The 23,534-nt window shown below is 49.9% G+C and overlaps 9 protein-coding genes across 9 annotated transcripts; 5 read left to right on the top strand and 4 right to left on the bottom strand.

Annotated features, from left to right (window-relative positions):
* Positions 1–608: 608 nt before the first annotated feature.
* On the top strand, positions 609–2,420 carry AA0111_g7035 (hypothetical protein; the record flags this gene model as incomplete). Its single annotated transcript, XM_028653325.1, has 1 exon — positions 609–2,420. The coding sequence occupies one exon, from the start codon at positions 609–611 to the stop codon at positions 2,418–2,420; it is 1,812 nt and encodes a 603-aa protein (XP_028505353.1).
* An 815-nt stretch (positions 2,421–3,235) lies between these two features.
* On the top strand, positions 3,236–3,877 carry AA0111_g7034 (hypothetical protein; the record flags this gene model as incomplete). Its single annotated transcript, XM_028653324.1, has 1 exon — positions 3,236–3,877. The coding sequence occupies one exon, from the start codon at positions 3,236–3,238 to the stop codon at positions 3,875–3,877; it is 642 nt and encodes a 213-aa protein (XP_028505472.1).
* Positions 3,878–4,697: 820 nt separating this feature from the next.
* On the bottom strand, positions 4,698–5,895 carry AA0111_g7033 (hypothetical protein; the record flags this gene model as incomplete). Its single annotated transcript, XM_028653323.1, has 2 exons — positions 4,698–4,954; positions 5,019–5,895. The coding sequence occupies 2 exons, from the start codon at positions 5,893–5,895 to the stop codon at positions 4,698–4,700; spliced, it is 1,134 nt and encodes a 377-aa protein (XP_028505355.1).
* Positions 5,896–6,676: 781 nt separating this feature from the next.
* On the bottom strand, positions 6,677–8,698 carry AA0111_g7032 (hypothetical protein; the record flags this gene model as incomplete). Its single annotated transcript, XM_028653322.1, has 6 exons — positions 6,677–7,406; positions 7,460–7,863; positions 7,919–7,968; positions 8,021–8,080; positions 8,136–8,436; positions 8,498–8,698. 6 exons carry the CDS (start codon positions 8,696–8,698, stop codon positions 6,677–6,679), a joined length of 1,746 nt encoding a protein of 581 aa, XP_028505354.1.
* Positions 8,699–12,713: 4,015 nt separating this feature from the next.
* Positions 12,714–14,723, top strand: AA0111_g7031 (hypothetical protein; the record flags this gene model as incomplete). The annotated part of the gene is made up of 5 exons (XM_028653321.1): positions 12,714–13,434; positions 13,490–13,679; positions 13,732–14,134; positions 14,181–14,302; positions 14,357–14,723. The coding sequence occupies 5 exons, from the start codon at positions 12,714–12,716 to the stop codon at positions 14,721–14,723; spliced, it is 1,803 nt and encodes a 600-aa protein (XP_028505357.1).
* Positions 14,724–15,560: 837 nt separating this feature from the next.
* Positions 15,561–16,639, top strand: AA0111_g7030 (hypothetical protein; the record flags this gene model as incomplete). The annotated part of the gene is made up of 3 exons (XM_028653320.1): positions 15,561–16,042; positions 16,098–16,249; positions 16,305–16,639. 3 exons carry the CDS (start codon positions 15,561–15,563, stop codon positions 16,637–16,639), a joined length of 969 nt encoding a protein of 322 aa, XP_028505356.1.
* Positions 16,640–17,370: 731 nt separating this feature from the next.
* On the top strand, positions 17,371–19,198 carry AA0111_g7029 (hypothetical protein; the record flags this gene model as incomplete). Its single annotated transcript, XM_028653318.1, has 2 exons — positions 17,371–18,364; positions 18,414–19,198. 2 exons carry the CDS (start codon positions 17,371–17,373, stop codon positions 19,196–19,198), a joined length of 1,779 nt encoding a protein of 592 aa, XP_028505323.1.
* A 337-nt stretch (positions 19,199–19,535) lies between these two features.
* AA0111_g7028 (hypothetical protein) lies at positions 19,536–20,322 on the bottom strand (the record flags this gene model as incomplete). Its single annotated transcript, XM_028653317.1, has 2 exons — positions 19,536–20,096; positions 20,194–20,322. 2 exons carry the CDS (start codon positions 20,320–20,322, stop codon positions 19,536–19,538), a joined length of 690 nt encoding a protein of 229 aa, XP_028505324.1.
* A 555-nt stretch (positions 20,323–20,877) lies between these two features.
* Positions 20,878–23,376, bottom strand: AA0111_g7027 (hypothetical protein; the record flags this gene model as incomplete). The annotated part of the gene is made up of 6 exons (XM_028653316.1): positions 20,878–21,104; positions 21,278–22,120; positions 22,180–22,524; positions 23,026–23,058; positions 23,169–23,248; positions 23,315–23,376. The coding sequence occupies 6 exons, from the start codon at positions 23,374–23,376 to the stop codon at positions 20,878–20,880; spliced, it is 1,590 nt and encodes a 529-aa protein (XP_028505336.1).
* Positions 23,377–23,534: the final 158 nt, after the last annotated feature.

Genomic DNA, 23,534 nt, shown 5'->3' with positions numbered 1-23,534 from the left:
AACAAAAACAACTAGTCCAAGAGGATAGACTGTCCCCCATCTTACGATATGGGTATAGTAACAACATTCTCACCAGCAAACGATCGTCACTTTTTTTTAACATGTTCGTCCGGTAAGCCTCTGCTTGCGGTCGCTTGACCACAGATTCTGAATGCTCGCGCGTACATTACAACCGTGAACTAGAATGATTTATCGACACGGACTGAAGACTACATAGAAAGTGCTGACAGTAAAGGTGGTATTGAAGTATCTATTCAAGATGAGAATCAACGTATAGTCATCTCCATACGTCACGTAATTAGCTGGCAGAACCCTGTGACATGGGACACGGCCCCCTCCCTTCCCAAGTTGAGATGCACCAAGTCTACTAAAAGCGGAGGAACAAACAGGACATGAAATGCGTATTTTCGCGTTTCGGGGGTTCGCCAACTCTTAACGCCGTTGGACTCTTGGTAGTGAATACCTCGAGGCACATTCTCACCGATAGACTGAGTTGTATAAAACGACAGTAAGATATTCTTTGAACTATTACCCGCTTATATTGTTTCGAGGTACGGCTGAATAATCACCGTTTCGGAAAGTCTTGATATACAGAGCAGATCAGAATCATGCATTACCACCTTCTCCTACCCCTTTTCGGAATTTTGGTAAGGGCCGCGGAATTCAAACTTAACAATACTTATGAATACATCGTCATTGGATCTGGTCCAGGTGGAGGACCACTTGCAGCGAACCTTGCCAAGGCCGGCCATTCCGTTCTGCTCATCGAAGCTGGAGACGATCAATGGAATAACTCCAATTCGGCAACAGTCTGGAACAACACACTTGCTATAAATGATCCTCTAACTCGTTGGGACTTCTTCGTTAGTCGAGACGAGCCCCAATTTGACGAAAGATTTGAGTTTACCACCTGGAGACAGGCAAATGGGGAATATTATGTTGGACTGGATCCGCCAGCCGGTGCCGAACGCCTTGGGGTCTACTACCCAAGAGCAGGAACTCTTGGAGGTTGCACGATGCACAACGCTGCGTCAATTTCTCTTCCAGCCGACGTCGACTGGCAAGACATTGTCAATATCACCGGGGACGACTCGTGGAGTACAGCGAACATGCGCCAATATCTTGTGAGGCTGGAAAGATGTCACTATCTCGTCAATGGGAGCACTCCTACCCATGGGTTTACTGGCTACATCGATACATCGCTGGGTGATGTATCTTGGGCCTACAACACAACACCTGCAGCAGAACTGGCCCTTAGACACCAGAACGCAGTCGCGGGTGAAGGTGTCTGGAATTTGACGCATCTTGTAACCAGAGATATCAATGGGGACTCCCCAGACAGGGATGATACTGTCGGAGTTTTCGGGCCTTTCACCCATTCAGACCATGGAGTTCGGTCCAGCCCGAACAATTACATCCGCCAAACACTGGCTGACGCAAGGCGCTTCCCACTATATATCCAGCTAAACACTCTGGCGACTAGAATATTGTTTTCCAAAGCTGAGGGGAAGGGAGCAAAGGTCTCGAGACCTAAAGCCATCGGAGTTGAGTTTCTCGAAGGCAAAAGCATGTATTCTGCTGATCCAAGGTACGACCCTAATATACAAGGCGTTGCTGGCAAAGCATTTGCCTCCAGGGAAGTGATCGTCTCTGGTGGCGTATACAACACTCCGCAGCTTCTCAAATTGAGTGGCATTGGGCCCGAAGACGAGCTCAATAAATTCGACATTCCTATCGTTAAGGATCTTCCCGGTGTGGGGATAAACATGCACGACAACTACGAGACAACTATCTACGGAACCTTCGCCAACACTGTGTACGGCTTCTATGATATCTTCGCGAAAACCTCGAAAGCGCTAAGGACCAGAGATATACACTTCTACTGCGGCGCGATGCAATTTATTGGATTCTGGCCTGGTATGCCTGGGTGGAACCCTAACGAGTTCACATGTGGTTTCATGCAACTTCACCCAAGGAACATTAATGGTTCGGTAACTCTGAAGTCCGCCAATCCTCGGGATATGCCAAATATCCACTTAGGCTTCTTCTCGCAAGGAGACGACGATGATCTCGCATCGATGGTAGAAGCCATCAACACTGTTCGCCCTGCGCTTCAAGAACTTTCCAACAACACTTTCACCGAGTTGCGACCATGTGCCGCTGGCACTCTTTGCTCCGACGACGCTCAGGCTAGATTCCACCGCACAAACGTCTATTCACACCACGTCACTGGTACCTGTGCGATTGGCTCAGATGATGACCCGCTAGCAGTTCTAGACTCCAAGTTCCGTGTTCGTGGAGTCGATAGCCTTCGTGTTGTTGATGGTTCTATTTTCCCAGTACAGCCGGGAGAGTTACCTAGTCTGCCGACATTTATGATTGGGGAAAAGGCTTTGGATGATATAGTAGCTGATTTATAAACATGTTCTGTGTATTTCACAGTAAACGTGGCTATCAAGGCACAATCAATGAACTGTAGTCTAGGACGTACAGAAGCTGAATAATGTAAATTCCTACCAAGATCACAAGAATGTTCAGAGTGCGAGGTACTAGAAATAGCTACAGAAGTACGAAGTGTACATGTCGCACTATCAGGTACGGGTATCTTGCACTTGGAATGTCTAGATAGAAGTATAAATCGCATCATTTGAGGTGTTCTAGCGTAGCTCATATGACAATCAAGACCGGTTGGGAGTGATAGGGGTGTATATCGAGTAACTCAGGCAAGCTTTGGTTCTTTGGAATGAAGAGACTTTTCGGTGTTTAGGTTGAGTTGGATCGTGTCAGGTGATGAGCTGTTAGAGTACGACAAACCGTTGTTTATTCTATCCGCTCGTCGTAAGGTACCGCCGGGTAAAGGCATGGGTAGCGCGTGATTCGTGCGAAAATCTATCGCCAGAAGACTTTCCATCGCGCGCTGTTCAGAATGAACAAAGTGAAGCAGGCGAAGGAAGCAATGGGCCGAGGATTCTAAGGCCTTCATCCGGCTTGGCAGCGCTGTCCGTGCGCAGGCAACACCCGCCCAGCTCTTAGTGAATCCTTAGAGCCAGTACAATACGCGACTGTGCCTCTCGGTTGCGTCACATGTCTGCAGTCCTTGACCGAAGTATAAGTTCACTAAGCCGGACTACGCTTGAGCTATTCACATCAAAGCAACCGCATCCTTACTACATTCGTTAAGTTCGGGCCTCTATATTGCACTGGGCATCAGATCGACTTCTTTCGCGCCACCACCATGAGTAACCTCGCCCAACAATGGTTGAGGGACCTTTCCATCTCTTCGGACTATGATTTTGTTGGCTACAGACACTGGGGCTTTACCATCTACCGCACTGGATACGGACCTTCCTCCGACCAGCAATGGCAGCGACTTCTCGAAACCATCCAGACTAGTGCGCACGACGAAGCAAGAAGCTTAACCGACTCTGTTGAAGAAGAAGAAGAAGAAGAAGAAGAAGAAGAAGACCCTAAATTCCAGGAATTGTGGTCGCTTTTCCGTCTCGATGCACACTCAGACCCTGCCCTAGCTGGCCTCGACATAGATCAACTTCGCCAGTTGTACAACAGTAGCAGTGGCGAGGGTAGCCAACCACTGAACGCAGACTTCAACTTGCACCGAATATTCCTTTTCGCCGACGACGAGGTTCTGTCAGACCCTGCCGCTTCTATTGTTAAATGTGTAGATGCCGACTACCGTGCAGAGGACTATAATTCGCGGAACCCAAGGGTGGGTGGACAACGCTACTTTGGCTGGATGCGAATGGAGCCTAGAAGCGTAGCATATCTCTGGGACGAATTGGGTCAATACGAAATGAGTGATATCGCGCCTCCGACTATTGGGGGAAGTCACTTGGTGACCTGGAAAGGACAGTTGTAACGCGAACGAGCACGAGAGTCTTGATCCTTCACAAACGAAGCATTTCAGGTTTAGAGCCACTTCAGTTCAACACTGTCGTCATGAACGTGTCCACAATCGTCTGGGATAGTGGAAGGTATTCAATCCCGGTTGCCTCCACGACTCGGCTGCCATCAACGTCGAATCGATATAGTCAGGAAACGTATTCCGCAATTGCGGTGCGGCTCTTTGGGATCATACGGTGCCTCAAACTATAAAGCCTTTTTTCAGTAGTTCTCGCACGACGTGACTGGCTACGTAGCCGTTCGCACCAGTAACTAGTATCGTCTGGTCGCACGAGGCCATGATATATCGAACAAGTATCGAAGGAGAGATAACAAGGTCGTTTAACGAGCTGTTAACTCATTTTCGACTTGGAATTGGCATACCAAATATCTTGTCAGACCACACAGACCGAAAACACACATCAAAGAATAACATCACGTGATAATGAACACTCTTGACGCGGTACATTGTACTGTTATTGCGGAGCAATGTTGTCCCGTTTTGTGTCCCAAAGCGGCGTTTGCGGTATTAAGGCTGTTATCGTACCGTGTCCGTGCACTTGAGGCCCGACTGTAGTTGGCAGTCATCGTACGTGCATTGGGAACAAGATAGTCTCACTGAGGGAAAGGTCCTCGAGAAGAAAAGCATATCAATACTATTACAAACATCCTTGAATTCAGTATACTCATTAGGAACTCAGGGGTCAAGCCAAATCTATCTTTCGAGCACTATATATACCTTCAAACGGGATGCAAGTGTAGTGCAACGCGAGAGAAATGGAGCTCCTTGGTAAGCTTTAGTATCTAGGTTTGAATGAAAAAGCTTGCAAGACGACTGCCGGATCGGCGTCTTTTTCGAACAAATCGAGTAGCCACCTGATAGACATATAGTAGCTCAGCGTTCCTCCCATATGCATAGCACCGGTCTCAAAACGAGCTTCCTTTGCTGCGCCATGCTGCAGCGCAAGATAGAGGTCATCGATAGGAAATACTTCGTCGTCCGTTCCGTTGACCAAGAGGAGACGTGCGCATTTATGTTTGTCGAGAGTGCCGTCTAATTATGTGGGGATACGAAGTCAGCGTTTGTTTTGCATGTGTTTTGTACAGTCATAACTTACCCTTGAGCAGCGAAAACTTGTCAGAGGCCTCCGACTTGAAGGCTTCAACGTCGTTTCCATAACCAAACTTGTCAGCTAATGCACCTGCTAAGTCCATGGGGTACTCGAGATGGTTCACATGGTTAAGCCACTCTGGGTCAAACATGTGATGACATCCACCTCCTTGAGAAACAACTCCAATCAGATCTCCAGGATGTGTGTGCGCGATCCGGATTCCGTAATAACCGCCCGTACTGTAGGACCATACTCCAACCCTGTCTATATTAAGGCTGTCCTGCTGGGCGATCCAACCGAAAAGGCTTGAATACAGACGATCTGGAGATTTCGGGTCTGTACGTGAAGCAGGACAGTCTCCAGTTCCCGGAACTTCGATGGCTATGGTAGCGATGCCTAGTTTGCGGAATGCATCCATGAAAATTGCAGCTTCGGTTCGATACGCATCCAGGCCTGTGATAAAAATCAGGCAGGGAACACGGTTTTGCATGCTCGCTTCAGCAGGAAGCAAATAATATATTGGAATCTCGTCACCCTCTATGGGTAAGCTGTGTGTGTGTGGAACATTGATTTCCAGGATAGGGTGCGGTCGAAGACTGAGGCCCTTGAGACAGCATTCCTTCTGTAGGCGCCACGCCTCTCTTTGCGCGTTAGAACGCAGTGTAGGAAAGCGCGCAACACGGTATATCGCACTGGCTCTGAGATAATATTCGCTTGCCTTTTCGATATCGCCTTTGGCATCCGCTTTTCTGGCCACATCAAGTAGTTTTTCAGCTTGTGGAAAATGTGCTCTTGCGTATTCATCGCAGTCATAAGGTGGTTTGAAGTCACGCTTCACCAGATCCTCAACTATCGGCTCAAAGTCCTTAGCTGTGCTGAACATGAATGGATATATCCCAAATTCTGCCTGGGATTGGAATGAGTGCTGGAATGACGACTTTGCTGATATCTGAAGTGCATGGTGGTGTGAAGCAGGGATCATGTGTGACTTACAAGCTGTTTCCACTTCGTTTCCCACAACTGTTTGTAACTTTCATGATGTACAGCTGGATCTTTCAACTTCTCCTGGATGAAATAACGACCTCCAGGTGCCGCCATAACGTTTTATATTGCTAAACTTCCTGTCGTTGAATGATGATATATTGTCGTTTGGGAATTGGTTGAAAAGCCTTCTTGTAGGTAGGAAGAGAGACTCCATACACTCTATATATAGGAAACCTATACAGTGATTTATATCCTTCCATCGTTGTTTTACGTGTCGTATGCAACGAGTGATGGCCGAACCGTGAGCACGTTAGGCTCGGCCGAGGTGGTGTAGGTAAGAGCGAAAGACCGACATACAACTCCAACGCATACAACATGCGCAACGCTTGACTGCAAGAAACTCGGTCGGAAACGTGCAATAAGAGCGAAATACCGACACTATCGATTCCGTACACCAATTACTTAGGGCTATTAACAATACCCCACACAATAACTTTGTGTAGCTTCACTGACGCAATGCGCTATCGGGCCGATAACGTCTTCCTAGCACAGCCATCTTGACGTCTGACATAATGCTTTGCTTTAGAAATACAGTGTCGATCTTGATCTTCCAACCCGTCGCAAACACCAGTTTCGCAGCTTCCAACGCGCTACTACGTCGTCTAGACTGAAGGATGCCATCAAGTAATCTCCTTCTCTTCATGGTGCTTTTTCGTATGTTCCAGTGGTGCGTCGATCTTTCGATCCATGACCTCCTTGAAACTGGGGAGGAACAAGCAGAGGATACAAGCAACAGCCCCAAACGGAGCGGCAATTATGAAAACAACGCGAACGCCATCGGCAAAGGCCTGCTGCATTGCTCCGCCAGCCGCTCCGAGAACTGCCGGTGTGATCCCGGGAATTCGCGCCAGTGCGGCTTCATCGTGGCTCGAGAACGCCCCAATAAAGGGCCCTATGGAAGAAGCTGGTAGTCCTGCCTGAGTGACCGCTCTCGCGATATACGAGGGAATGTATGTGCCGAGGCGAGACGAGAGTGCTGTCGAATACGCGGCAACAAAGATGGATGCAGCCAAGGTGCGGCAGGAAACCACCAACGCTGTTGCTGTTGCGATAAGATGGTGCGGCACCGCAAGTTGCACACCAGTAATGATCAATATCAAGGGTCCAGCTAGACCGACGCCTGCAAGAGCGATAGTGCCAAGTGCCACTGCAGATTGTCCAGGCTGTACGGTGGCGAGCCCGACAATGCCGCCAGTATAGATGATGCATGCCACGAATAAATTGTACTTGATGTCCCTGAAGTAGCTGCTTGCCCAGCCATAGATCAACGTGACCCCACCGATCAAGCAGTAGAACGGAAGCTGGCGGACAGCTATTTGTATAGGGTTTGAAGTGAACAGCGCACTCGTCCTATGTGAAGTCACATTAGTAATGCTATAATGTACAAGCAGATCTATACTTACAACGCTGGGTAGAACGTTATAATGGCGAAGAAGGTGAGTCCTTCGATGAAGAACAAGATTGCGAAGTTCAAAATGGCCCAGCCATACTTGCGGTTACCATTGAAGAGCTCGTGTGGTATGATCCCTGTCTTTGTACCGTATGTCTCGTAGAGACCAAAAGCAATAAAAGCCACGAATCCAGAGATAAGAGGGCCAAGAAATTGTCCGCTGCTCCACCCATACGTGGACTGAAAGTTAAATCCAGCGCAGAATAATGTAATAGCTGCAGTAAGAATCACTGAACCGATCCAATCTATATGTCTAAGGTTCGAGTGGAATGTGGATCCGTCCATGGTCCTCTTCGGTGGCGAATAGCCAATCAAGATGCCAACGGCGCTGAAAGCCCAAAGCCCTGTTTGAAGCCACTATCATCGATCAACGAGGTCCCAATAGCTCATGCCGGTAGTAGTGTAAACTCACGTAGAAGTTACGCCAACCTTGAGTTGGATTGTTGTTTGTAAATGCACCGACTAGAGCTTGTCAGACCTCCATGTAGGAAATGGTCCTAGCAAGCCAACTTACTGACGAGAGGCCCTGTGATAGCCCCCAAAGTGCCACACATGTTGATGAAACCCTGACAGACTGTCTCAATCTATGAGCACAGTACAGCTGCAGTTGTTGCCAAGAGGGGACTGACCTGACCTCCATCTTCGCGGCACGATCTCACTAGGGACAGCGTAGCTCAAGGGAGCTGACGTGAGTCCGAAACCAATCATGATTGACCCACCGACAACTCGGTAGATGGACTCAGAATTTGGTATGATAGCCGAACCGATGATAGCCAATATGACCAAGCCCAATATTATGCCTTTCCGGATTTGGAACGCATCTGAAACCGAGGAGAAGAAAGGTCCGAGTGCAGCTTGAACCAGCGTGGAAGCATTGATTATCCAGTATTTCGACTGGGGATTAGGAAACGCTGAAGCAATATTGTCGAGCTATAGTCCAGTGGTCAGTCTATCGAAGGACACAACGACAATGAGATAGAACTCAGCTTACCACTGTAGGTGGGCCAACCAATGCTAACAGTGTAGTGAATTGTAAGGCACCCATTGCTATCAGAGCAATGGCCGTCTTCAAGTGTATCGTCTGTTCTTCTCCCTTTGCACAGACGGCTGAGTTCTTAGGGACTATGTCGACTTGTTCATGACGCTCAACTTCCGTGCTTGGCTTCTCGAGAGGTCTCCGCATATCCGACATGTTGATCAGTTGAAGTGTCAGCTCAGGCACAGACGCACTGAGATCATTGCTAAATCATCGCATGCAAGGGGCACCAGATATAGATATTGCATATTTACCTTACCCCAGATATCCCCCACAACAGCTATACCCCGCAAAGTTCGATCGTGCTTGATCTTACCAACCAACATCACTCGAACGCCACGGGACGTGCAGCTAACGATCGGATAGTACAGCCATGGCAGACGGATGGCCGGACGAAAAATCCGCGCTATGGCATTGGAAATTGTCAATCGTGACTGGCGAACGCGAGTCCGTGTGATGTCTGTTGATATTATCTCTCACATCCATTGTGCTATGACTGGAGAGCCTTTATTGTCCACGAATGTATGTAGCATGATATTAGAAAGAAGCAGACTTTGGCCCTGTGTGCTTTCATCATGTTGTGTAAGTCGGAAGGAGACTCTAGATGATGCCTACCGCTGCAACTGCCGACGCGTGCACATGCAGGCCTGAGAAAGCGCCACACGGCGACGACAGCTTATACTGTAGTACTGTGTGTTTCCACGTCGATCAGACCGAAGCCATTTCAAATTCATAGACCATGTGGCAGTGGGAGGTAGTTCCTACTGATTGATTCGTGCGTTGCATAGTGGCTTCTGCATCTGGAACTCACCGGATATGAGGATGGCAGATCCCGCAGTTGCATAGATCCCGACGATCAAGCTGCGTCTTCCCGTAATGTGGAGTTTCGGCACTAAATCTGAACTCCTAGATATTGCGTGGGCTAACGAGCGAACGGCGACCACCGGCTCATCCGGAACCAAGAAACCCTACCAGGCGAGACCGAGGCTTACCCCACACACCAGATCCGATTCATGTCCTCTTCCCCGCCCCCGCCACAAAGTCCGACAGTGTCGCGCAAGAAGTCTCGTGGCTTTTCCACCTTTTGTTATTCATTCTGTATGTCGACCGGTGCTGATGATGCTGGTTTTGGGAAGGGCAATCCCGCTGACTATGAATGCCCCCACTGTGACCTGTCTTTTCGACGTCGCGAGCATCTTAGCCGTCACCTAGACCGTCACACTGGCAGCCGCCCTCATCAGTGCGGCATCTGTATGAAAACATTCCCGCGAAAGTGAGCTCGTACCATTGTATTCCATCGATGACGAGCCACTAATCCCTCTCGCCTAAAGCGACACGCTTAAACGCCATGTGAGCATACACGGTCCTGCCGCGCTGGCAGACTGGGTACACAGAAGTTCAAATCGACACCGACGCGCCTGCAAAGCGTGTGCAAAAGGAAAGCAACGCTGTGATGGCAACGGAACAACAGTATGCAGCAATTGTGCAAGCAGGAAACGTCGATGCCTTTACCGTACTTCAACGTCAGAGTCTGTGAGTGACGTGGTTCTCGATGAGACAACTAGTATGCATGGAGTTCTCCACGAAAGGCTAGGATGCGATCCCTCGCCCGTTTCGCAATCATCCCAAGAGGAAGAGATCATTACCATGGTTCCGGACGACCTCTCCACTGAATCTGCGGCGGACGAACCCAGGCAAACTTCGATCGCGAGTATCCAAGCTTCATCATATCCAGACACAGACGGACCACTGCTCAGTTCTCAAGTAGAGCCTTTAACAGAAACTTCAATGTTCTTGTCAGGGTCATTTGCGCCCGTCAATGCACCGTTTGCATATGGGTTCGGCGGTATACCGGAATTCTACTTTGGTAGCGACGGTCTCTCAAACGCGATGTTTTTATTGCCTGAGCAAAGAAGCATCAGCAGCGACATTTTAGCATCTCCATTAGAACCTGGGTACCTGTCATCGAACAACAGCAACAGGCAAGATCAATTCCTGGCGGATGATGAAGACACTCTCATTGCTGAATTTGTGCCTCATGTTCCGCGCCTTGACGGAGAAACCCGTAATCACATGTTGAAGATGCTGACCGCTGATATGCCTACATCAGACTTCAACCACACAGTAGAGACATTTCCATCTCTACAGTATCTTGACGTATACGTACAACTCTACTTCGAACACTTTCACCGACGTTGGCCGCTTCTTCACGTACCAACTTTCAAGGTATCACCTGAAAGGTGGCATCTTGTCTTCTCTGTGGCATTTATAGGTTGCCAAAATTCCGAGGCGGTTCAGAAGCACAAACACCTGGCGTTGTTTCGCCAACTCAGCCCAAGGATATTCGGTAAAGCTGTGGGTGTACCCTCTCTTGCTCGCCGCGAGACCTTGCTGACAACACCACAACGGCGACCAGTCCGATGAAGGTTTCGATTCAGACCTACTAGCTTGCATGCAATCTTTGCTGTTGCTCCAGCACTGTATGATGTTTGATGGAAGCCGTAAGACGTTCATAAGACTTCAGCTCAATCGTAGTGTGCTTATCACTCTCTGTCGCAAACTTTTATCACAAGATGGCTCGGTTTTGAACAGCCACGAAATTGCCGAAATACCTCCCGACCCCTGGTCGCAGTGGGTACGAATTGAGGCCGAGCGTCGAGTCCTATATTTTACCTGGAGTGAGTATTCGAATTGAATGACTAGCCTATGAGCTGATCAGACCAGTGACCGAGTGCCTACAAGGGATATTGTTCTTGATCCCACCACTGCTAACCATCGCCGAACTGCAAGTTCCTCTACCGGGACCTGAAGCACATTGGGAAGCTGATCTCCAGCAATGGCAGCAGTTAGCTCCATCACGACCTCGAGCTACAGTGTGCGTCGCCCTTGCTAGTATTGGGCTCCAAGGTCAAGTGCCGGACAACCTCGACAGTTCTGCTCGATTGATAACGCTACTTTCTGCTTTTGTTCAGTACACTGCAGCTCAAGACTTGATGCGAGCAATGATGCTGTATACTGAGAATTCCAACACCACACGATCAGCGTCGACTTCCGGTACGGTGTCGGACGTCTCGCGCGCAGCACTCGATGTGCTTTGCAGATATGGTGAATCGCAGTTCCCGACAATGGCAGAACCCCGCTCTATTTCCGACGACTTTCCGATCATCGCCCGCATACTGCCGATTTTCGATCTCACTCCTTTGCGACTCTTGTATTCGTTCACTCGGTGGCAGTCCTCCGAAACCGGTGTTAGCAATGCTCGAAAGGAGTTATCGCGTATCTTAAATCATCAGATCCGACAAGCAAGGCAGTGTATACACCAGGCAGCGCAATTATTCCAGTATTTTCGCACCGCCAATACGCTGCGACACGTTGACACTATCGCTCTGCTCGTCTGTACGCTTTATATCCATGCTTACATCGAGCTTGTGGCCGAACAAAGAACAGACCGAAACGAACAAGCAGACGTGATCCATGGAAGAACAATGATCAGAGTTGACCAAGCCTCTGATCTTAGCCAGATAGGTGACTGGCTGAACCTTGAACATGACCACCTGCCTCATGTTACTGGGATAGGCGTTCTTGGAGCGGATCGGAGCGTGGCGCGATTGTATAAAGAGTCGTCAAGAATCATGGGGAGGAGCGCTTCAAAATCAAGCTTCGCGGCAGCATTGCAACCTTTGCTGGAAACACAAGCCGCTGGTAATGCGCCAGCCCTCCAAGACAAATAGTGGAATCAATTGAGTCGCTTTCACTGTATTTTCCCATGTTTCGTGATTCGACCTGCTCATGTCCGTGACCCTGCGACGGTTCATGTGAGCCATCACTTGATGATACGACCGCCGGCTTTGTATCGGCCGTGCTAGGTTCGGGCGTCAGCCACTTTACGTTTCCCCAGTTTCTTCCAATTGTGGGGGTGGGGAAGCCGACTCAATCACCATGGATCACATTTTTGACCCTAGCTGAGCCAGCATTCGTATAAATCATGGGGACAGTATGCTTTACGACCCCGAATAAATCTTCTCTTCTTAACTGTTGATAGTATTTGTCCTCTATCAGATCGTTTAAAGTGAGGTCTTTGGCAACAATCAATGCCCAGCACAGCATCTGAGATACGCCCAACTCCAAAGACAATAACTCTATCAATCCATTACCGCATTCGCATTAAGCAATGTCAGAACGCCCAGGACGTTTTTCTGTTCCGGTCCTTTTTACATCATTAGACCATGAGCCTAAGAACACGTGGGTGGAGTACGGTGAGGCAGAAAGGCGAATTCTCCCGAAGGGATGGACCAAGGATGAAGGTCGTCGGTCATTATCCGAAGACATGATTTGGGAGAAAGATGTTCGTATCCCTCTTCGTGACGGTGTCGAGCTTCTGGCCGATGTGTTCCGTCCTTTGTCGTCAGATCGACAACCTGTTCCCGCGATCATGCCATGGAGCCCGTATGGAAAGACTGGATCTGGTATGCAGCAGCTTGACATGTTTCCTTGGAGAGTAGGTATACCTCGCAACCGAACAAGCGGCCTCGAGAAGTGGGAAGCACCTGATCCGGCTGAATGGATTCCTCGAGGCTATGCGATAGTCAATATCGATGCGAGAGGCAGTTTCAAGTCAGGTGGCGACTTTCATGTCTACGGCACTCAAGAAGGCCGCGACGGTTACGACAGCATTGAGTGGATCGCGCAGCAGACTTGGTGCAACACAAAAGTGGCCATGGCTGGCAACTCATGGCTCAGTACGACGCAATGGTTCATTGCTGCTGAGAAACCTCCACACCTTTGTTGTATGGCTCCTTGGGAAGGCTTAGGAGACTACTACAGAGAGTCTATCTGCCGTGGTGGTATTCCCGACCATGCTTTCTGGGACGTCCTAATGGCGTGGGCTTGCGGTCAGTTCCCTTTCCGGTGTGTTTTGGTCTTCTCTGCTGACACACCCTTCTGTAGGTCCAAATGAGCGAGAAGATGTAGGCGCAATGATCGACAGATATGGACTCTGGAGTGATTACTGGGAAGACAAGAAACCAAAGCTCTGGAACATATCAGTACCTATGTATGCCACAGCCAGCTATTCTACGGGTCTACATACAGAGGGATCAGTTCGTGGGTTTCAGCTTTGTCGCTCGAAAGAAAAATGGTATGCTCCAACCCCCTTCAAAGTTTCGTCCTGTTGACATAGGAGGGACTAGGTTACGATGGACTGCCACACAAGAATGGCATGACATCTATCAAGAGGAAAATATCGATGATCTACAAAGGTTTCTGGACAAATATATGTATGAACTTGACAACGGGTGGGAGAAGACACCCAAAGTTCGCCAGTCAATGCTCGGTTACAACCGTCCCTCCGTGATCAATCGTCCGGCATCAGAGTACCCACCGGTGGACTTCCATTATCACACATTCTTCCTGGACGCAAAGACCAGGACTCTGAGCAAGTCAAAGCCGAACGCCTCGAGCTCTGCTGAGTATCATGCGGAGTCTCAGACCGATGACGGTCTCTCTTTCAGTTACAAATTCGATCGGTATACTGAACTCTGCGGCATCTCCAAAGCTACTCTATATATGTCTACAGATGATCATAACGATATGGTAAGTTCCAGAACCCCTAACCAGTTCTTCACACTGATTTTGGCAGGATGTATACATCGTCATACGCAAACTGGATCATAATGGTCAAGCCCTTTGGCATCAGAACATTCCTATAGAAGATCTCCCCGAAGGAACTAAAGTGGAGCAAATACCCCGAGAAAACATCTGGTGAGTACTCTGTATGGTAGCTTTTCTTGCAAAGCTAACAGAGCCTGTTTACAGGCGCTATATCGGTCCCAACGGGCGACTTCGTGCGTCACATCGCGAGGTGATCGAAGAAACTATCGATGGCATCAGCCAAGAAGAATACCGAAAGCTCATGGGTCCCGCCTATGTATATCACCCTCACACTTCGAAGCAGCCGTTACTTCCTGGTCAGATTGTGGAGCTCGAGATCAGTCTTTGGCCTGGAGGCATGGTGTTCGACGCTGGGGAGTCGATGAGTCTAGAAATCAAAGGCCATCTTCCCATCTTGCCTGAGTTTGAAGGCTTGGAAGAGAAGCTTGTCAACTTCAATTTCGGGCGCCATAAGTTGCACACAGGCCCCTACTATGGATCGCAACTGTTCGTGAGTTTGCGGGAGGGTTGACAGTCATTTACTCAAACAATCAAGAATCAATAGTACTTAGTCGCCAAGTAAAGCGGTAATATCTTTAGGCACACCCCCAGCATGCTTTGGTGAAAGACTGGCACTCTGCAGTCGATGTATGCGTGCTGGCAATGGAGTATGAAGGTGCCTAGGCAGAGACCTCGTGAGACACGAGCGCGCCGACGCTATCCAGGAATGGCTTGATCAGTACGAAGTTCTCGTACAGTAGTAAGCTATGGTTTCAGGCAGTACAGATGGGAATGGTCTTTGTGGGGGCGATTGTGAGAGTCACGTACGCGTCGTATTTGCGGTGGGAAACTCCGACTTGACGGATTACGCGTCCTTTGCCCCGTCAATCGCTTGATCTGTCGGCAATTCGAGGGTTTCGAGACCGGCATAGGTCTGCCATTAGCTGCAATCTTGTCGCGCGGAACTGCAAGTTCCAACGTCTTCCTTTACCGTGTTCCTTTACCGTGGTATCAGGCATAAGTTTCGTATGTGGGGACACTAAGTTCGGCGTCACCTCGGATAGAACCAAACCTCTTCTATCTTAGTGATCTGCAAGCCACTTTAGGTATCACCACCTTGTTGTATGGGCCCTTTCTCTCCACTCACAGCCAATATGGACGAACCTAGTACCCCCAAGCACAGGAAGCAACTAAACAGAGACCAGAGACTCATAGTACACACACTATATAAAGCCGGCCACACATAAAAGTGGATCTCCGAACACCTAGGGTCTACTGAAAGGCAGATGGGATACGTTTTAAAGCGCCCCCTTACCCCCAAAAAAGGTCAGGTAGACCTCCAAAGCACTTACAACGAACCTGTACCACAATGGGTGCACCGAGGAAGACAACGATATTGGTTGATAACGTCGCAGTTCCACGATTCGCCTTCGGACTAGGATCTTTGATGCAATGGGCTCCCAACCATGCTTACCCCCTCCCTACTGACAGTAGTAAAGAAGTCTCGCAGGCGCTTAAAGCGGGTTTCCGACATATCAACACCGGCGACATTTACACCAACAACGAGTCCGCGGCAGAAAGCATCAAGGCGTCAGGGATCGCCCGTAAGGACTTGTTCTTCAGTTTAAAACTCAACACCTATGCTGCGCTTGGATGTAGAGGCAAAGAGAGTATGGTGGAGAGTACCAAGAAGGAGATTGAGCGCTTCGGACTAGACGGCTATGTAGATCTGTTGCAACTTCATTTCCCGCCCAGAGGCCATCCAGGAAATTTGACCAACCGAGAAGCATGGAGAGTTCTCGAAGAACTCAAAGATCAGAAGATGGCGAGAATCATCGGCTTGTCTAATTGGTAGGTGAATTCGTAGCAACGTATTACACATAGCGTTTGATAACACGCGAGACAGGACACTTGCGGACTACGAAGATCTCATGGGTGCTCCTGATATCAAGTACAAGCCGCAGATCAATGAGTACGAGATGAACCCGTTCTTACTCTCCGATCCTAAACTACGGGATCTTAGTTCCTACGAGATGAAACATGGCATAGTTCATATGAGTGAGTTGGGCCCAGTGACGATCAAGTTACATGCCATCGCTGATCACGAGCGTAGACTACGGTTTCTTGTCTATTCTATCCGGCAAGCTGCCACATGATGGAGCTCCAGCATTGCTAAAAGAGTTAAGACTGTTATCGAACGAGACTCATCTCACGGAAACAGAACTGCTTCTTGCTTGGGCATACGACCGCCTAGATGGTATCGTTATATCGTCATCATCTCAAGAGCAACGCTTGGTAGGACTTGCAAAACTGTTCCTCGAAAAAGACCAGGTTTCTTTAAAGCAGAGTGTCTACGACCGTATTGAGAAGACTGCAAGCGAAGACGGTTATGAGGGAAAGACAATCTACAAGCATGGCCATATGAATGCCGCTGCAAGCAAAGGTTGATAACGTCGCAGTTCTACTACGCGCGACGAGCTTCTCATACCTTTCTCCATGAATATATGCATTACGATCCGTGCTATCATTATGATACTATGCGAAATTGAAACGTCGGCCACCCGCCAGAGAAGAAGCTGTCCACGTCCGGTAGAGTCTGCACGTTTAAAACCAATGCCTGACGAGTGACCGCTCGCTACTTCTACGCTACCTCCCATACCAGTAAATTCGGCATCTTTGCATAATGATAATGATGCATCCACTTCAATAATGTTATGGAGTGACGAATTGACAGCCTGGAGAGCGCTTGCGATTGTGGGGTAATCCCTTTCGATCGGGCTAGTGCGGGGAAGCCGCGAGTCCAGACTCTACTCCGTCGGAAGGTTGATCCAGTACCGTCTACTGTCGTACACGAGATACGCCAGGAATATGGAGCAGCGGGTTCCTTTCGGGGAGTATATCCTACCTAGGTACTGTTTGGAAGAGTGCAGCATTCAGCATTTCAAACGAGTCCAGGGCTGGCCCACACAAGGCGGAGTAAGCCAAGGCGACCCCGCAGTGCATATACCAGAGAGAGGACTTGCTTATGAGGATAGCGATTTGTCTAGACACGATACAAATTTCTGATTACTGGCCAAGAGTTTCCTTGCGCGGCCCTGTCCGTAGTACTCTCAAGCCTATCATCATCTTTTTATCTTTGCATCCACCAGAGGTAATAAATCCACCATCGCACGAACACAATGACGCAGAATGAACAAGAAAGTGTCGAGCCAGTCATTATCGTCGGCGGCGGGCCCGTTGGTTTAACATGTTCCATCTTACTCTCCATCCGAGGAATCGCGCACACATTATACGAGAGGCATGCTTCAACATCGATACATCCCAAGGCATGTGGCATTAACCAGCGAACGACGGAAGTATTTCGCGTAATGGGAGTAGAAGAGGAGGTATATGCTCAAGCCACGCCAGCCGAGATCGCGGGACGAACAGCATGGTACACGTCTCTCGGCGACGAGGGCAGAGAAGTTTTCTCGAGAGATGCCTGGGGAGGTGGTCAATATGCATCCGAATATGCCACGCACAGTCCATCAAAGTACTGCATCTTGCCTCAAATACGTCTGGAACCCATTCTGAAGCGCCGCGCTATCGAGCTGAATTCGACGGGCATTCGCTCATGCCACGAAGTGCTGGAAGTGGTCAACCAGGAGGATTTCACCGTGGTCACTGTCCAAAACCGGGATACGAATGAGGTCTTTCGACGCAGAGCTCGCTATGTGATCATCTCCGATGGTGGTCGGCAGTTTACTGACAAGCTTGGAATCAGTTGGGGAGGCGAGGCAAACTTGACGACCATGATCAGCGCGCACATACGTGCTCCAATTCGACCGCTTCACCACGATGCTCGTAATTTCATCACTTGGTTTACCAACCCGGCCATGGGTGGCAGTACACGAACAGGCTATCTCTACCAACTCGGCCCATGGCCCGAAGCTATGACGAACCCGCAGGCCGAAGAATGGATGTTCGTTTGTGGCATCACCGAAGACGATCCGCAGATATTCGACGAAGAGACAGCACTAGATCGGGCGAAGAAGACTATTGGTATTTCAGATCTCGACATCGAGCTGATCAGTCTCACCCATTGGACAGTGAACGCCGTCTACGCTTCGGAATGGCGTACCGGTCGTTGCTTCCTCGTCGGTGATAGCGCCCATCGTATTCCACCTTGGGGAGGTAAGATCAGAACGCGCCCGCGTCATCACAGATTACTGACTCCGTACAGCGCTCGGTATGAACACTGGAATCCAAGATGCGCAAAACCTCATATGGAAATTGTGCCTCGCACTGAAGGATGAACAAAAGTACAACGCTTTACTCGACACGTACTACATTGAACGATCAGAAGTCGGAAAACGAGTCGGACAAACAAGTCTCCAAAATATGCGCGCACACGCGGGCCACATCGACAGCGCAATCGGCGTCGACGCACAGCAAACTTCAGAAGCCAACATCGCAGCCGCAAAGTCCTTTTTCGACCCAAAACATCCAGACTATGCACGCAAGCGCATGCTCATCGAAGCGGCATCGCAAGAGCTGGATACAGAGTTCAAGGCCCCCGGCTATGAAGTCGGTTGGTTCTATCCTTCTGCAGATATCAATTCTGAAGGTGGGGCGACTCATGGAGGGCAGCAGCTCCCGGATGGGACGCTGGTACACCACACGTACTACATGTCTACGATTCCAGGCCATCATCTCCCGCATGCATGGCTAGAACGTGATGGCAAGACCGTAGCCATTCGGGACCTCCTGAGTCTGGAAAAGCTTACGCTGTTCGTGGAAAGTGGCAATGTAGGGAGGATAGCCGATGAGAGGGTTCAGATCATCACCATTGGGTCTGGAGGTTGGCGCGATGTAAATAGAACATGGCAGCAGCATCGCGGAGTAGGTGCAACAGGTGGTGTTCTCGTCAGACCGGACGGTATCGTTGCCTGGCGTGGTGTATTGGCCGCCGCTGAGGAAATTGGTTGGACACGTCTTGTAGACATCTTGCTCAAGGCGACTATCTGAAATGAGCGAGCCCATACAGCATCCAAATACATAGGACTCCCGTCGAAGCCGGAGTCATAAATACCACGTCCGACTCTCCCAAACTTGGTGCTTTCCAATCAGTATCCCAGACTAACTCGCGGATCGACAGCCTCGTTAACAACGCAGGTATTTCCAGGAGCCCAATGGCCAGCCATTGCCAGAAGCTTTTCGAAACATGTGCAAAAAGAAATTCGACACCGCCAAGTCCTTGTACACTGAAAGAAGCATAAACGTATAATTCAAGCAAGCTAGAAACCGCGCGGTGAGATGGTCTTGAAGCTTCTATACGACTCTTATCCTCTAGATCGCTTCTACTCTACCGGAGAGCCGCAGCTGCAGCCGCAGCTTCCTTATCAGCAGCCAGCATCTTCTGTATAGCTGGTCTTGTCACGCAGCGGTCCCACCAAGCACTCACCGCCTTGCGACTTCGTATCACGTCGCCATACCCGCACACAAACAATCTCTGCATCAATGGAATATAGTTGATATCCGCGAGCGAAAAGTCATTTCCAGCCATATACTCTCTATCCTGTAGCAGGCGATCCGCCACGTCCAAGAACGCTTCAAGCGACCGCAATGCGTCTGAAACAACGGCTTCGTTGGGAGCCAGCCCCGCGTACTTCTTCTTGACAAACATTTCAAATGCGATTTTACCCGCGGGATCGGCAAAGTAGAGTAGTTCTGTTGATTCGGCTTGGTCAAAGAGCGCGGCGGCTTCGATGTCGTCGGTGCTGCTGCCAACCTGCGGCACAAGTGGGAACGAGTACTTCCTCGCTAGATATTTGCAGATGGCGCGGCTTTCGTAGAGAGCGAAGCCGGAGGGGAAGGTGACTGCGGGAACTTTACCCCATGGGTGACGCTTCATGTGTTCTTGGGACTGCCGTTCAGGTAAATGTCAGCGTTGGACAATCTTTGCCGCCATCTGAGGCAACAAGTCATGTCGTTCTGTAAAAACAACAACGCGGTATACTCACCTTCTGCTCGCCTTTCTGCAGGTCCACAAGCACTAGCTCGTAGTCCGTAAAGCCTCCTTCGGCAAGAGTCAAGCGAACACGATCGGTGTTTGTCGAACCGCGAGAACCATATAGGGTAAAAGCTGGCATTTTGAAAGTGTTGCAGCGGTTTTGATTTTTGCACCGGGGCTGTTCGTGGTGAAGCTTCGACAGGTATAAGTACTTCTCTCGAGAGGTCTTGGGCCAGTCACCGCAGTATATATGTCGATACAGACGCTTCGGCTTCCGTGCAGCGCGAAGTGTTAGGCGCTGAATGGGTCTGATTGGTGGGATCGATCTCGTACAACCCGACTAGGTTAGCGCTGATGCTCGCCTTACCAGCGACACACTTCATGCGATGTGACACCAACTCACTAGCCTCTTCCATTGCGGTGTTGAGTCAAGACCAATCATCTAATTCGTCTGTTCATACATTTTGCTTTCTGCGACCCAAACAACGGGGACTGAGAATGGTTGAGGGCTGGTTCGACGTAAGAATACATTGATCCTTCTACTTACTGAAAGCATCTCTCCCCGCCTCGCATGTACGTATCATATCCACCAACAGTGCAATATCTAAGATCGTCGAACGATGCTTGCTCATTTTCTTCACTCCGTGTTTACCCCCATCTCTCCCCCACTTCACCCTTCCATGTCACTCCAGTCTCAGAAAAACCTGCCCTTGCTGCCAGTCTCCACGCTATGCTCGAGCACAGTCTCGCCATCATGGTCATCAAAAGCACCATGCCTATCGATGTTTCGCGGGATAGGTCGATCAAGCGCGTCGAAACGGCGACCCTGAACCCTAGCCTTGACCCAAAGGAAACCAATGCGAAGAGCGCAAGCAGCAAAAGCCCAGAGCAGACCTCCAAACGGAGCCGCTACGAAAGCGCCTAGGAATTGTCAGCACCCATGCCAAGGCAAAGAAGGTAAATGGGAGCAAGTTGGTGACTGCGTTCAGTAGGAACAATTGGAAATTTGTTATTGCCCTCATCGTGTGTAGGGAGTACAGAGTTTCATCATTGCAGTTAGGGGGAGAGGAGAAAGATATGGGAAATGGACTTACCAAAAGCGCTCCAGTCATTCGCATACAATCCACCTTCCAGTAGCAGCAAGTTCCCCGCAAGTGTAACATCGCCATCGTAGTACACGAGCCCGAACAAGAAGATGGTGAAGATACCCCCAAGTCCACCGACAACAAAGTCGAAGCCGCGGTAGAAATAAAACTTGTCGCTCAACCCAATGACAAGGCAAGGCACCACGGCCGCGCTAACCAAATCACTAATGAGGAAGATTTGCAAGATATCCGGACTGCGCAGCGCGACAACAACAACGGGGAAGATGAGTGCAACAACGCAAGCGCGAATGATCCAGATATTGAGCTTGTTGCGGAAGAAATCGTTGCTCCCCGTGCTAATCATAGCAGACTGGAACGAATCAAACGCAGCCGTCGAAAGCGAAATCGTCATGACAAGAACGACGCCAACGACCCACGCAGGCAGCCGCTCGAGCAAGAGGAAGAAGGCCAAAGAACCGGTTTCTTCGTCGCCAATAGTGTATGCGCCAGACCATGCGGCGAGCATACCCCCAACGCCCAGCAAAGTGAGGATGATTAGCACACCGGCGCTAGCAAGCGAGACGCCGATCCAGAGGTCTTTGTCCGTGCGGGCAGCAAAAGTGCGCATCCAGAAGCCAGACAGGAAGAAGTCGTTGGACAAGATAGCGACAGGAAGGATGTAGATGAGTTGCCAGCCCAGGAGGCTGGATTCCAGGTATCCGGATTGGTCGATGAGGGAGCGGTCAATGTCTGTTTCTACGCCTACGGCGATGACGCCCATGATGATGAGGCCGATGACCATTACGCCTTGGATATTGTCTGTTACAAAGGAGACTTTGAAGCCCCCGAGCGCTGGATATTGTCAGCTGAGCCCTACCGCTTTATGAGGTGTTGATTCGTTGGGGGCTTACAGGTATAGATGGTGGTAACGGCACATTCGACAATGACGACGGGAAGGCCATTGAGTCCGGTGAGTAGAGTGACGATTTGCTGGAGGGCTGAGAGCTCGGCTACCATGTACAGGAACATGGTGATGAGCGTGCAGACGCTCAGGAACAATCCTCCGATGGCTCCATAACGCTGTCTCGTCCACTCTGTCAGAACGAACCCTTCGGGACATTTCCGCCTAATGATTGGGCCAAGCGCACCAAACACCAACAGCGGCAAAGATGAAGACAGCGCGTAGACCAAGAGGCCTTGCACACCCGCAATCGTAGCAATCTGAGGATACGTGAAGAGAATACCGGATCCGAGGGCTGTGAGCGTAGGAACAACCTAGGTCAGCTACTTGCATCAATGAGAGAGGGGTAGTTCTAAGAGGGGGAAAGTAGCGGCAGCACGTTCCTCACGCAAGTATTATCTTGATCGAGTTCTTACGGTACTTCTCAGCTTCCCCTCCACCAGGCTCCAAGTTGTGACATGGACAAGAAAACCACGTGTCTTTGGAGCCAGGTTTTGGTTTCAGCGCCCGCAGTGTAGCCGCACAAAAGACCGCTTCCCATGCCACCTGCATGCAATGAGAACTACGATGAGTTTTATCGCGGCAGTGGTGATGGGAAGCGGCTTCTGTGAGAGATCTCAATACGAACCTGGAGGATTTCAATCAAGCTTCATCGGGGCTTGAAGACGGGTCTTGTTTGCAGATGAAGCATTTCCCTGTCGTCGTCGAACGCTGAACATGGTCGCGATAAAAATCGATACTGCCGCTGCCTTTCTTCATGTGCAAAGAAGCACACTGGGTGCACGAATGCACTCACCACTAGCGATGAAATTGAAAGCGAGCGGGACGCCTGTCTTAAAGTCAGTCGGGTCCTATTAGGATAGCATAGATGTCGGCGCAAGTTGCGCAGAGCTGGTGGGGAAAAGATTGCTGCAACTGGGCGCTGAGACAGTGTCTGACCCTTCTGTGTGCGATTACTAGAAAGCCACTCGGTCTTGGACTGGTGTCGCAATCGCCATGCAACGTAGCATCCCAGGACCCTATTCCAACCACGTTAGTTGCACCGTTCCCACTTGTCTTGCCCGCAAAGCCTTGGCTTGACTTACAGGAAAGCGCCGAGGGTGAGGTAGATGATAGCGTTGGACGCTGGTTGCGACGGAATACCCATGACTGACAAGATGGTATCTGCACGAGCTGGTGGTTGACGTTTGCAAAGATGGGTCGAAGAAGCACCGGGGCCACGAGGTCGGGAACATGCAGGGTTAAGACGGTTCGGCAACCAAAAACTTTTGCTTGCTACTAAACCCCGCGCCTTGCTTGTTGCAT

This window comes from Alternaria arborescens (assembly GCF_004154835.1).
Source record: "Alternaria arborescens strain FERA 675 chromosome Unknown contig_15, whole genome shotgun sequence".
Classification (NCBI taxonomy): domain Eukaryota; kingdom Fungi; phylum Ascomycota; class Dothideomycetes; order Pleosporales; family Pleosporaceae; genus Alternaria; species Alternaria arborescens.
This window is presented reverse-complemented; position numbering and strand designations above follow the sequence as displayed.